At 36.5% G+C, this 12161-nt stretch overlaps 1 protein-coding gene across 2 annotated transcripts; it reads right to left on the bottom strand.

Moving 5' to 3' along the window:
* Positions 1-5141: 5141 nt before the first annotated feature.
* Positions 5142-10198, bottom strand: LOC306996044 (uncharacterized protein). 2 transcript variants are annotated; one of them, XM_079608132.1, is made up of 6 exons: positions 9818-10198; positions 9614-9700; positions 9438-9479; positions 8997-9121; positions 8411-8500; positions 5142-5204 (listed from the first exon to the last, which is right to left on the bottom strand). In XM_079608132.1, the coding sequence occupies exons 1-6, from the start codon at positions 9987-9989 to the stop codon at positions 5199-5201; spliced, it is 522 nt and encodes a 173-aa protein (XP_079464258.1). In that variant the 5' UTR covers positions 9990-10198; the 3' UTR covers positions 5142-5198. The 2 variants fall into 2 exon arrangements, with proteins under 2 accessions (XP_079464258.1, XP_079464257.1); XM_079608131.1 differs by lacking the exon at positions 5142-5204 and adding an exon at positions 6299-8006 and having other exon boundaries at positions 9818-10196.
* Between the last annotated feature and the right edge of the window lie 1963 nt (positions 10199-12161).

Genomic DNA, 12161 nt, shown 5'->3' with positions numbered 1-12161 from the left:
TTATATAGTCCGGAAAAAAAGAAACTAAAAAAAAAGAAAGAAAAGTAATCTTTTATTGTCTATAAGTATACCTGCAAGTTATTGGGGGGAAAGGGTCTGACATGCACAATCAGGGGGTCTGTGTAAAGTTACAAAGTTGATCTGTTTTTCTGTATATCTAATGCTATGAAAAATTCAATGACAATTGTGTATAAAGGGGTTTTAATAAGAGAGTTATTAGGCTGTGGGCTACTGTATAGTTCTGTGAATAAGGGTAAATACTGGGCTCGGGTGGGCATGGGAGACTTTATGGATATAGAAATGTCTGTTAAATTCAGAAATTCCTTAATGATTATTGCCTGTGATTAAGACAATGTCACTCCAATTTATGGAAAAATGAAAAAAGAATGAAAGAACTGAAATAAGTGTCCCGTGTATTTTTATTATTTTTTATTAGCAGATTGTCGTCCATGTTGGAAAGGTGTGTGTGTGTGTGCGAGCGCGCGTACATGTGCTTGTGTGACTGAAGTCTAGACAGAAACCCGCCTCTGAAATGACTTTCAAGGATAAACCACCTGCCAAGCTGCATGATTATAATAGGCATGAGTATGAACGTGAGCGCGCGTGTGTCGACGTACAGCCTGGTCCTCATTTCAGAGACTCTGAGGCGGCCATTAAAAAAAAAAACATCACATCCCTCGCACGGATAGACAGGAACATTCACATGTCTGTGAGCCAAAGTTAGGCCTCTGAGGACACCGTGTGGTTAGTATGGGTTAAAACATCAACAACATAGCTACTGTTTTTAACAGTATAGCCTCAGAGTCAGTGCCATTGGCCTATGTGACAGTCTCAGAGGTGTAGTAATATTCAGTGTTTGGAATTTACGCATTAGCCTACAAGTAACGCGAGTTAAAATTTTACAAAATTACTTCTAGTAAAGTAACGCATTTTGAAATTTAGGCTACATCAAATCTGAGTTACTTTCTCAAAATAGTAGCGCAAGTTTATGGAGGACCAAACCTACAAAAAAAAAGAAAGAAGAAGAAATAGCCTAAACAAATAAATGTGCGGAGAAATGAAAAAAAAAAATACTTTTTAATACTTTTATTTCCTTATTTATGTATAATTATATATATTTTTCCACATTTATTTATTTTTTCATTTATTTATTTATTCATTTATTTATTTCCACTTTTATTTATTTTCACATTTATTTATTTTCACATTTATTTATGTATAGGCTATATGTATATGTCTACATTTATTTATACATTTATTTATTTATACATATATTTATTTATTTATACATTTATTGCTCTGTATGCTAATGAGGGGGGCGTGTTTTACCTCAGACTTGGCAATCGAGCTCAGAGTGGCAGTGCTGAAGCTTTGAAGCCACATGCAGTGACACCTTGTGGTGTGACCAAACAATAAGCAAGAGGTTTGTGGACGTGACTTTACAGGTCACGCAGGAAATAAATGACTTAGAGATGGGCAATATCTTATATTTATTTATTTTTTATTTATTGTTTCATTGCACAAGTCATACAAACAATCATTCATTAATTACGTGCATGACGTGCATGAACGAACAAAAAAAAAGGAACAGGAAGAAGAAAATCTTATAATTCCTGTCGCTTATGTGCACATCAAAAGAAAAACAAAAAAAAACAGCTGCTTTATGAATGAATCAACCCCAATCCTCACCCCAAACACCAAACATTTTCAGTAATGCCGCTCTTTACACTTAATTATCATCATTTTAAGCATGCTAGTCATCATTTTTCTTGTAACATTCCTGTATTTTTTCCTTATACAATTTCTTAAATTTACAAACACTTTTGCAGCACTTCAGTTCATAGTCCAAGGTTCCACAATTTAATTCCGTAAATAGACAAACACTTCTGTTTTTGTGTAGTAGCTAGGCTACGTGCAAAAAGAGTTTTAAAATAATATTGCCTTCTATGGCCATCTTCCTCTGACACAAAAGTGAATACATTTTGTAAAACCATAGGCAGAACTCTCTGCTTAGCTTTCCACAAACATGTTATATCACGGTTAAGTTCTTTAATATCGCCCTAACTGTATAGCTATAGGTTTACCATACATAGGCCTACACCGGACATGGCCGTAAAACATCAGCAGCAGGTCGGGATTTCTAAAATGTCTGGGAACACATGAACAGAATCCGCTGATCAGACACTTTGACACGGAAGCGCGTCAAATTATCCACGATTACATTTTATGCCATGCACAGTCATTATAGGTAAGAAATGGTTTACAGAAGATGTTGCATTTCATTCCTTCATATAAAATGGTTACATATAGCCTACTGGATAACTAACAGTTATCTACTCTTTCTTACTCTCTGCAGACAATAAGCCAGCCATTTTAGTGGTGCTTGATCACATTTGACCCTGAGTGCATTGTGTCAGACAGCAGTAAATTTGTGGAAAGGGAGAACACACTTGCAGCTGGACTGTCTGTTCGTTGAGGATAAATAATTACTAGTGTAAACGGAATGAAAAAGCAATGACGATGCCGTTAAGTGGAATTACTATGTTCAACATATGTTTTTTCATACTATGTTTTTTGCGTGCATATGCTACGCACTGAAAACCCTTGGGTAGGATTAGGGGTGGGGAGTGCGTGCGTATTACACGCCATAGTGCATATCATGCACGCGAAAACTGCTTGTCATATATGCACGCTAAAACTATTTTGGCGTATAAATGGCACGAGAAACATTCCTCGTATAGATACGCACTTTCATGAGATCGTGCATTTCATCAGCAAGCATTACATGAATATTGCTTTTTTTCTCAGTTTAATTTTGTTTGTTACTATTAAACAACTTTACTCACTTAAAAGTTTCCATTTTCTGCATTAATGCATGTGGGTGCATGCCCATTAGCGTGTGCATTTAAAAAAAAACATTCAAGACATTTTAACATTTTAACATTCAAGAACTCAAAAACTGTATTTGATTAACATGCTGATATTTTTTTTTCCTCACCAGAAAAGTAGACAAAGTAAGTTACTAATTATTAGGTTTGTTTACTAATTTGTTAATCATATCTAAAAAGCCAGATTAGATAACTGTTTTTGTTTTAACACTTAATCTTCAGAAAAGACTGAAAAAAAGGAACTGATGCCTCATTATCAAGTCCTGAAAACACAAACTGTGGAAACAGGATGAAAATATCAAACCTCAATCCTCTGAAAAGCAAAAAAAACTAAACAAAAGGCAGCCAAAATTCCAGTTCAAATTCTGCACTGACGCATTGTTTCATATTCATATTTTACATGTACTTTCCTGATCTTCACCAAGGTCACTGAACCCTAATCTAATTGAATACATTAGTTTGATTGTGTATTGATATTAAATCCTATTCAAATTGAATCCAATTAAATCCTCAAACAATATGTAACATTGTACATTTTACAGCCTCATTTTGTCATGTTCAAGTTACAGATACTGCATACCAATGTATGAAGCATTTAGACTGAGTAGATTTATCCATCCAATCTCCAAACCGCTTGTCCTGTGTAGGGTTGTGGGGATGCTGGAGCCTATGAATAAACTCACGTGTCCAATAATAAAAAATAAAAAAGTGATTAATATATTTTTCAGTAAAGTCTAGTCACCTTCATTTATAGGGCGCTTTTAACAAGATAGTTTCAAAGCAGCTTTACAGTGATAACAGGAAATTAAAGTAACAGATTATTTTGGCTTTACAGCAGCTCTAGAATAAAGTTATTGTCCAGCTAAAGTTTTGATTGATTCACTTCCGTCGCAACGATCATTATTAACTTAGGGGCCGCCAACACGACACCACACAACACAAATCATGAAATAGGTTCCTAGGTACAAGCCTTGAAAAATGTATAACACAGAATATTTATCGCTTCCGCGTAGCCACTTGAACCGGAGTTATCCCGACAACGTTTTATCTGTACAGAGGTGAAGGGAAGGGAGGGAGGCCTTCACAGGGGAGAGACTAGTTGACATTTCAGGACTGTGTTGTTGTCATGTCCAGGCGCAGGTCCTTCATCAGATCTGGATACGGCGGACTGCGGTCCATGTTCTTGTTGCACACAAAATAACAAATTCACTTGTTTAAATAGTTCTATATTTATAAATGAATTCATTTAAGAAAACTATGCTGCTTTTTTAAAAAAATTCTAAACTACACAATGATTTATATATTCTGTAACGCATCAGTGTAATCTTGATCGTTGTCATCCTCTTTAACAGCGGAGCCAGAGGGTTTACTATGGCGATCTGAAACCTCAACAGAGCAACCTCTACGAGTTAACATCTCCACAAGCTCTGTTGCATGTGTCTGCTCAGTCACAATCTTCAGGGTGAATCTGGCTGAGTTCCCCAAGGCTGCAGCATCAACTGGAGTAATTTCTATTTCAGCCATTTTCCTTAAGAAGAAGAGAGCAAGGTCAATCATAACGTAAGCGAGAATTGGCTTAAATTGCAGGGGTGCTCAACCCTGTTCCTGGAGATCTACCTTCCATCAAAGTTTAACTCAAGTTATCTATAACTATTAAGATCTTAAGGAACACTTGATAATTAAAAAACGGATGATGAACCAGTACTGGAACTGAACTCTGCAGGATCACCATGCAGGAACAGGAATGAGCACCCCTGATACAGTAAAGTTCATGAAGTGGGATTAAACAAATAGCCTATCTGTGTGAAGGTATATGAGTTTGTGTATGTAATACTCTGTTGGCCTCTGTGTGTGATGTCGTTTCATGAGCCAGCATACAGCAAAGATGACCAGCAATAGGAGCAACAGCAACACCACAAACACGATGAAAATATCAGAGTTCAGCCACCGTGACAGATAATCTCCTGATTCCATCCCTACAGCAAAGACTAAAATCGATTAGAAAGTTAGGCTAACACAAACTCATGAACAGTGTCTTGCTGCTGATATTTAAATCTGGTAAGTAAATTGTATAAAATATAGGCTAGCATAGGCTACAGGTAACGTTAATTTGAACAATAAACTATAAACGCTAGGAAATTGCTGAAACGGTTATAGCGCTGCCGGCATCAAGCCACTTACTAGTAGGCTAACGTTACACTGAAACAAACAACAACAACAACATCAAAAAGATTTTGTATGTATTATACCTGATTAATAGTCTGTTCTGTTGCGCTGTTTGATTCTTCTGATCACCTCAGTTAACGTGCATCATTGCTAGGATGGAGACAGTAAAAATATAAAAACATTGGCTATAATAACATTTAAAGTGAGAATAGCCTACCAGCTTGATCTTACTAGGCCTATGTACGTTTTGTTATTATTTAATTTCAACAATTAACGGATAAAACAGTTCAACACTTCAGAACATTACAGGAAGGGGGCGCTAAATCCCAGGATAAAAATCTCAGGCGACTTTAGGACTTCTATCAGGTGTTAGCATAATGCTGCTGGGGCCACCAAAAGATATTTAAAATCTTTTAATTTTTTTAAAATGTGAGAGACCACAAACATGAGGACAAATAATACTAGATTTAACAGGTTCGCTCAAATAGTGTGCGTGTGTGTGTGTGTGTGTGTGTGTGTGTGTGTGTGTGTGTGTGTGTGTGTGTGTGTGTGTGTGTGGTGCCGCGATGTGAAGAAGACATGTCTACTACACATTAACAGAATAGGCTTGTTTGAGATGAGCAAAATCTGCGCAGAACCGATCACCGGTGATCAGCGCAAGATGCATGCCGGTTAGAAATGTGTCCGAGTGCGGTCTGCCTGGCTCTGATGCCATGCTGACGTATGTCAAAAAACTCTCGCGAGCGCAAGGCGCACGTGTCGGATTCTGCAGTCGCGCGCAGTTGCTCTCCAGTCTCCACCGACTGCACTGATCAAAAGCATGATGGGAAACGACTTGCTGACGACACAGGTTGATGCTCATTGGTTTAAACAACCATGATGTAATGTTCTCTTTTAAAATGTTTGATTTTAAAACTCTGATATCATGTTTTATGTGTACAAATTATGTGTGAATATTCCCAAACTCTCTGACAGTGCGATCTCTATATGGATTATGTGATTTTTATTTAAAAAAATATAGAAACACATGTCTGTATTAAAGAAAAATATATATATTGATAAACACGTATTTGGAATGGGATTAAATAAGTGCTTTGGGTGTCTTGTTCATTATCTATTTATTTTTCAAATAAAAGCAACAGAACTTAAATTACATCCAGTTTATTAGCAACACTGTGCACGAGCGTGAATCCCGTGAATCCCGCGATATCCATCTTTGATCTCACAGGTGTCAGATCCACTGAGAGAAGAGAAAACTGTCCGGCCTGCCTGCGCTTTTTTCACTCCTCCCCTCACTGCAGCCGCCTACTCTCGCATACATTTCAGGCGAGGCAAGGCGCATCTTAAACAAGCCTATTGCTATGGTATTGTAGGCTATAGTGTTCGGAATGCTTTTGACAGAACATTGCCACAAATCGACAAGCTGATCCTCCATCTCTCCATTTTACCCTGTGCTGCGCCATGACTGCGTTTGTGCTTCCTTCTTCTGTCAGCTCGCTTTCTGATTGGGTATCGTTTCGTTCCACCTGACAATCAAAAGAGTAGCCTATGTGCGCTCCCATAGGTCCCATAAGTATTCAACATGTTGAATATTTACGATTTGAGATCGGGGCGGCTCCGACGTTCTTCCGAGGAGATTCGGTCTCATATCTCACCCACAGGGAAATCTGATAAAATAATCTGTAGAACCATCAAGATAATCGGGACTTCCTTTAGGATTGTCGCCGTCGGAAGGGGAGAAAGCGGCCCGATATCTTGTGGCCCCAGCATTAAGCAGTAGGCTACGCATAAGTCCGTTTAATTAAAGTTACCTTGAGGAAATATCACTTTAATAAAGATAGCCAGCCTTGGGGCAGAAGCAGGAGAGGAGATAAATACAACAAACCAAGTGATCATAAGAAATTAACTGAATTTATTGAATAACTTTAGTCATAGACAAAGATCTGATTCATCAAGTGTTTTCAAATCAAGAAAAAGCTAATAGAAATGTTGCCCTATTGCTTTTTAAAAAGTATACTAATTGAAAGCCTTGAAGGGAAACCTCTTATCTCTAACTTCTGAAGACAATACAGTTATTCTATAGTACACTGTAAAAAAAAATGTAACCTCTCCAAGTCAAAATATTCTAGTGACTGGTCACATCTAAATTTTTAAATTGGCTCAAGTGAAATTCTGTAAAATAAATTGAATTAATTGTTGCAATAGTCTGTTAACATTGGCTCAATGAGAAATAATATGTCAGACTAATTTAAAAATTTAGATGTTATCAGTCACTAGAATTTTTTTTTACAATGTAGCTACAGAGAAGAGTTTCGCTTTGCACAAATTAATAACGCATTAAACATTCAGGGATAGCAAAATTCAGCACGAAACAATATGAAAATGTCAATGTAAGTAAAAATTCATAATTTATAAACTGAATGTAGAAAATATTATTCCAAAAAAGTAAAAACAAGATCAAGTACAACATGCATATTTGCTCTTTGGAAGCTGAACTTTTACACATGGAACGGCTCCATGGCTAGCCTACATTAAATTCAAAAGGCTCAAATGAAATCAGCTTAAATTCAAAATTCATTGAGTTACGAGGACAAGTGCTGCTTGAGTAGACAAGGATCATCAGAAAAGGGGTAGGGGCAGAAGTACAGATGAAAAGATTATGTGAATTTCAAATCAAATTCATGAAAGATCGAAGTCTGCAAAAGCTCTGAATATGGGTTCCATCACTACTCTAAAATGAAACTATTTGCACTCAGAATTCAGTGTTTTTCTGTTGTTTTATTTTACACAAGCGGAAAAGCACAAACGTTTCAGCTCTCAGGCCTTCTTTAGTGAAGTGAGTTCCCTCACTACTCTCTCACACACAAATCCTTCTCCATGATCCGTATCAACATCAGAGGTCATGATGCCACACTCATGATCATCATCATCATCAACATCCTGAGGCACCACCTGAACATAGTCAGAAATATATTTTTATGGAAATGTATCAAAATTATGTTCACAGAATATACATTTATAATTCAAATTAAAATACTTAGTAATTGTATTGATTTTAACAAAAAAAAAAAAAAACATTTAAGCCAAAAATAGTTTTGGAATTAATTTTCCTCATCTTTTCTAAACATACTTTTTTTTTCACCCACACTCATAAACTGTAGAGCCTGTTCTCCTCTTGTCATTCATCATATACCGTACACCATTTGTTTTGCTCTGAAGTTTTACAACCATCCAACAGCATTAAAAACATTAAAAACTGTCTAATTTTGGTAATTGCCTGATCAGAAAAATATTTTACAAATATCTTTAAAAAGTATATATAAAAAAGAATAATAATTATAATGTAATTGCATTACCCCAAATGAAGAAGCACTGTCTCCAGATCCGTCTAATGAGGCTTTTGACACCAGAAATTGCTTTCCATTGGTTCTGGACATCAACCAGACCTGCCCATGTTCACAGAAAACATTCAAGAACACGTGTTCACTTTTAATTCATTTACATTTAGTAATACAGTATACTTTAAGCCACTCTCAGACCCTCTCTGCTACACCTGCAGCTATATAATGAATAATAACCAATTTATGAGGTAAAATTAGGGATTCACAATATGACAGTTAAATGTGCAACCCAGTCTCAGAATCAAACATAATTCATAAGCATAATAATGTAATTACCGTTTTTAATTCTGTTTACTCTCATGTACAGAGGTAAACATGTTTTTTTTTGTTTTTGTTTTACATTTATTAATTTTTTATGTTACAGGCATAGTTAAATATTGTGTTTTTATTCCACTACTGCTACTGGTATTGTTTGTTAATGCATTGGTTTCCATTCTGTTTTTGCATCAGTTTCTAATTCTTCTCCTAAATCAGCAAAATTAAAAGAATATTGTGTACTTATGCAGAAAAAAAGAGAGAAGTGGATGAACAGTTGCTGCACCTTGTTATACACAGATAACATGGCAAGACTGGCATTCCTCTTAGAGCAGAAGCTCTCAGCAGTGTAGCAGTCACTGCTGTCACTCCAGAACAAATAAAACACATTGTCATAGAGAAGCCACACTTCTGAAAGATAAAAAAAGAACATTCAGTATTACGTATCTGTATAGTTGACAGAAATTGTTTTGCATTAATATCCGTTGCCATGCCAGGACCGTTTTAGAGCAAAACACAAGAGTGATTTTAACAGTTCCGTTTTCAGTTGTAGCTCATAATATGATGAACAACACAACCAAAATGAAGAACTACAAATGTGTGAACATTTAGACACATAAATGTATGTGTGAAAAATGTATGTGTGAAATGTGTGTTTATCATTCAGATGTTTCACACATGCTGAAAATTAGTTCCTTCTCATCAGTTAATAAAAATTTAAACTAACCTTTTTGTCCTTTTATTGGTTGTGTTTCTTTGTTGTGAGAGTCTAAGGGGTTAAAAAGCATGTTATTCTTATATATTTAGTCAAACTACATTTAAACCATTACTGTCACAAAACATTTTTTTTTCTCAATTATTTTCAATAAATTTCAAATGCTGTGTAATGAAACTTTAACTTACAATTTAGGCCCACAATAGTAAGGATGATGGTTGAGATAAGTATGTTTACAGCTAACAGTAAAAACACATACTTCCTTTCAGAAAACTCTGTTAAACAAAGATTAATAGTGATTAATACAGAAACACTGATTGTAAACGTCATGAACATTTTGCTTGAATTCCATCCATCCTTGAATTCCATCCACCCACCCTCGGTTGTCTTACCTGAGAACAGTGTTGTACTAATAGTTCTCTGGTTTGCAGGTGGGTACTGAAGAGATTGATAAATGTCTTCTGTTTTAACCACATCATTTTTCTGTCTCTCCCTGTTTTCTGTGTCTCCCTCACCCTCTTCATATTCATTTATACACACAGAAAAACGCTGCTGCAGCTCCATTACTCTCCAACACTTAAGTAATGACACATACGCACAGTGACAAGAATCATATATCACACCCTCTGAGACTGAAATCTAGTGGTGGTGATGCTAAATACTGATGTTGACCAATGTTACGTGGTAACCTATTTCTCTGTGCTGCTGGTTTTCTTTTCTCTTCTATTTGCTTTTCTGTCCTAAGTCAGACCACATCTCTTCACACATCCGGTGTACGGTGTGGATTTATTGCAGCAGTGCAGTTTAAGTCTCAGACTAGACAGAAAAATGAAGCAGCGGGAAGATTTAACTATAACTTGATGACCATAAAAAAAACAAGTTACATATTCTGCAAAATTCCAAATAAAGCAGAAGGGAAAACAAAAAGCATCCTTGCTTTGTATTTACTTATTGTGCAGAAGAGCTCAGTTTACACAGACAGCAATTAAAGGTAGGGTAGGTAGGATTTATATAAAAACTTTTTACCAAATTTGATTAAACTTTCTATATATATCAATGCATAATTAAAACGTAAGTACTCTGATAAAAAGAGTATAAAAATCGAGTGTCTCTAGACCGTTTAATCTTCATTAAACACAGCTCATTATTTCCATTCGGGACGAATCACAGGATTGGCTTGCGCGACTGTCACTCTCCGTCGCTATGACTACCGCCGCTATTACTGGCTCTGCCCATGTGCGCGCAGTCGCGCACCCGTTTTTAGGTGGGAGTGAATGGAATTAATGAGCTGTGTTTATTGAAGATTAAATACACTAGAGCCACTCGATTTTTTATACTCTCTATTTCAGAGTACTTGCATTTTAATTATGCATTGGTATATAAAGACAGTTTAAACAAATTTGAATAAAAGTTTTTTTTAGACAATTCTGACCTACCCTACCTTTAAATATCTGCAGATCACTGTGCTGTTGAGTTCACTGTGATTTTGGAGGGGAAGTTTACGTCTTTTTGTCTTCGAGCATGGTAATTTTGGAGGATTGGGTGTTGTTGCAGAAACTATTAAAGATTCTTGTAATATGAATATGTTGCATTGGTATCAATATACACGATCATTAAAGGAGAACTCCGGCGCAAAATGAACCTTTGGTCTAATTACACATTGTTACCTAGTCAACCGTTATCTGAGATTTGTTTTCATGATTATCGAATGTAAATAGTTTTAGCTCTAAAAACAGTTTAGCCTATAACGCTTGTATATAGGGCATAGAGTAATGGCAAATAAAAATAGCTTGTTAATACTACTAACAAGGCTCAAAATAGCCCCACACTAACACGGTAGCATAATGAGGGTCCCTACCTTTAAACCGAAGCATTGAGAACTTTGACAGTGTCCAGACAGTTTAATAAGAAGATATTTTATACATAGTCAACTTCGCGTATACAGGCAGAAGCCATCTTTGAAAAACAGTCTCTACCAGTCGATCTACGAACGCCGATCCAAGTGTGCTGGACCATATGAGATTCTACACAGTTCAGCGCACTTGGATCGGCGTTCGTAGATCGACTGGTAGAGACTGTTTTTCAAAGATGGCTTTTTAAATTATCTTTCAATCTAAAGGCCCATGCCCACCAAAGTGTTTGTTTTTTTTCACATAGCTGGCGTATTTTCCCAATTGTTTTCAATGGGAACGCCACATTTTTAAAACGCCAGGAGTGTAATGGTGCGCTAAGAATTTCACGCTTAAGCGCCGAGAGTTGAAGAATGTTCAACTTGAGGTAAAACGCAGCGTTCATCACTGTCACTTTTTACCTAGCTGTCCAATAATCACAGTGTAGGAGAAGCGGGACAAATACCACTCTGACCAACCATCACATTCTGCTTGCACATTAACAACAAGCAATAACGGAACAAAATAATTTAAAACAAGAGCCAGAGCAAATATTTTATATACATTTTACATATTGACCTTTTAATAGAAACAACACAGAAACAAACAATGGGCCCTATTTTAACGATCTGAAACGCAAGTGTCAAAGCGCAAAGCGCAAGTAACTTTGTGGGCGGATCCCGGCGCTGTTGCTATTTTCCCGGCGGATAAACGACTCTTGCGCCCAGCGCAAATCTAAAAGGGGTTGGTCTGAAGTAGCTTCATTATTCATAGGTGTGGTTTGGGCGTAACGTGACATAAACCAATCAGAGCGTCCTCTCACATTCCCTTTAAGAGCAGACGCGCT

The sequence above is a fragment of the Phoxinus phoxinus genome (assembly GCF_949152265.1).
Source record: "Phoxinus phoxinus genome assembly, chromosome: 3".
Taxonomy (NCBI): Eukaryota; Metazoa; Chordata; class Actinopteri; order Cypriniformes; family Leuciscidae; genus Phoxinus; species Phoxinus phoxinus.
The sequence above is the reverse complement of the archived record's forward strand: the minus strand, read 5'-3'. Positions and strand labels throughout refer to the sequence as shown.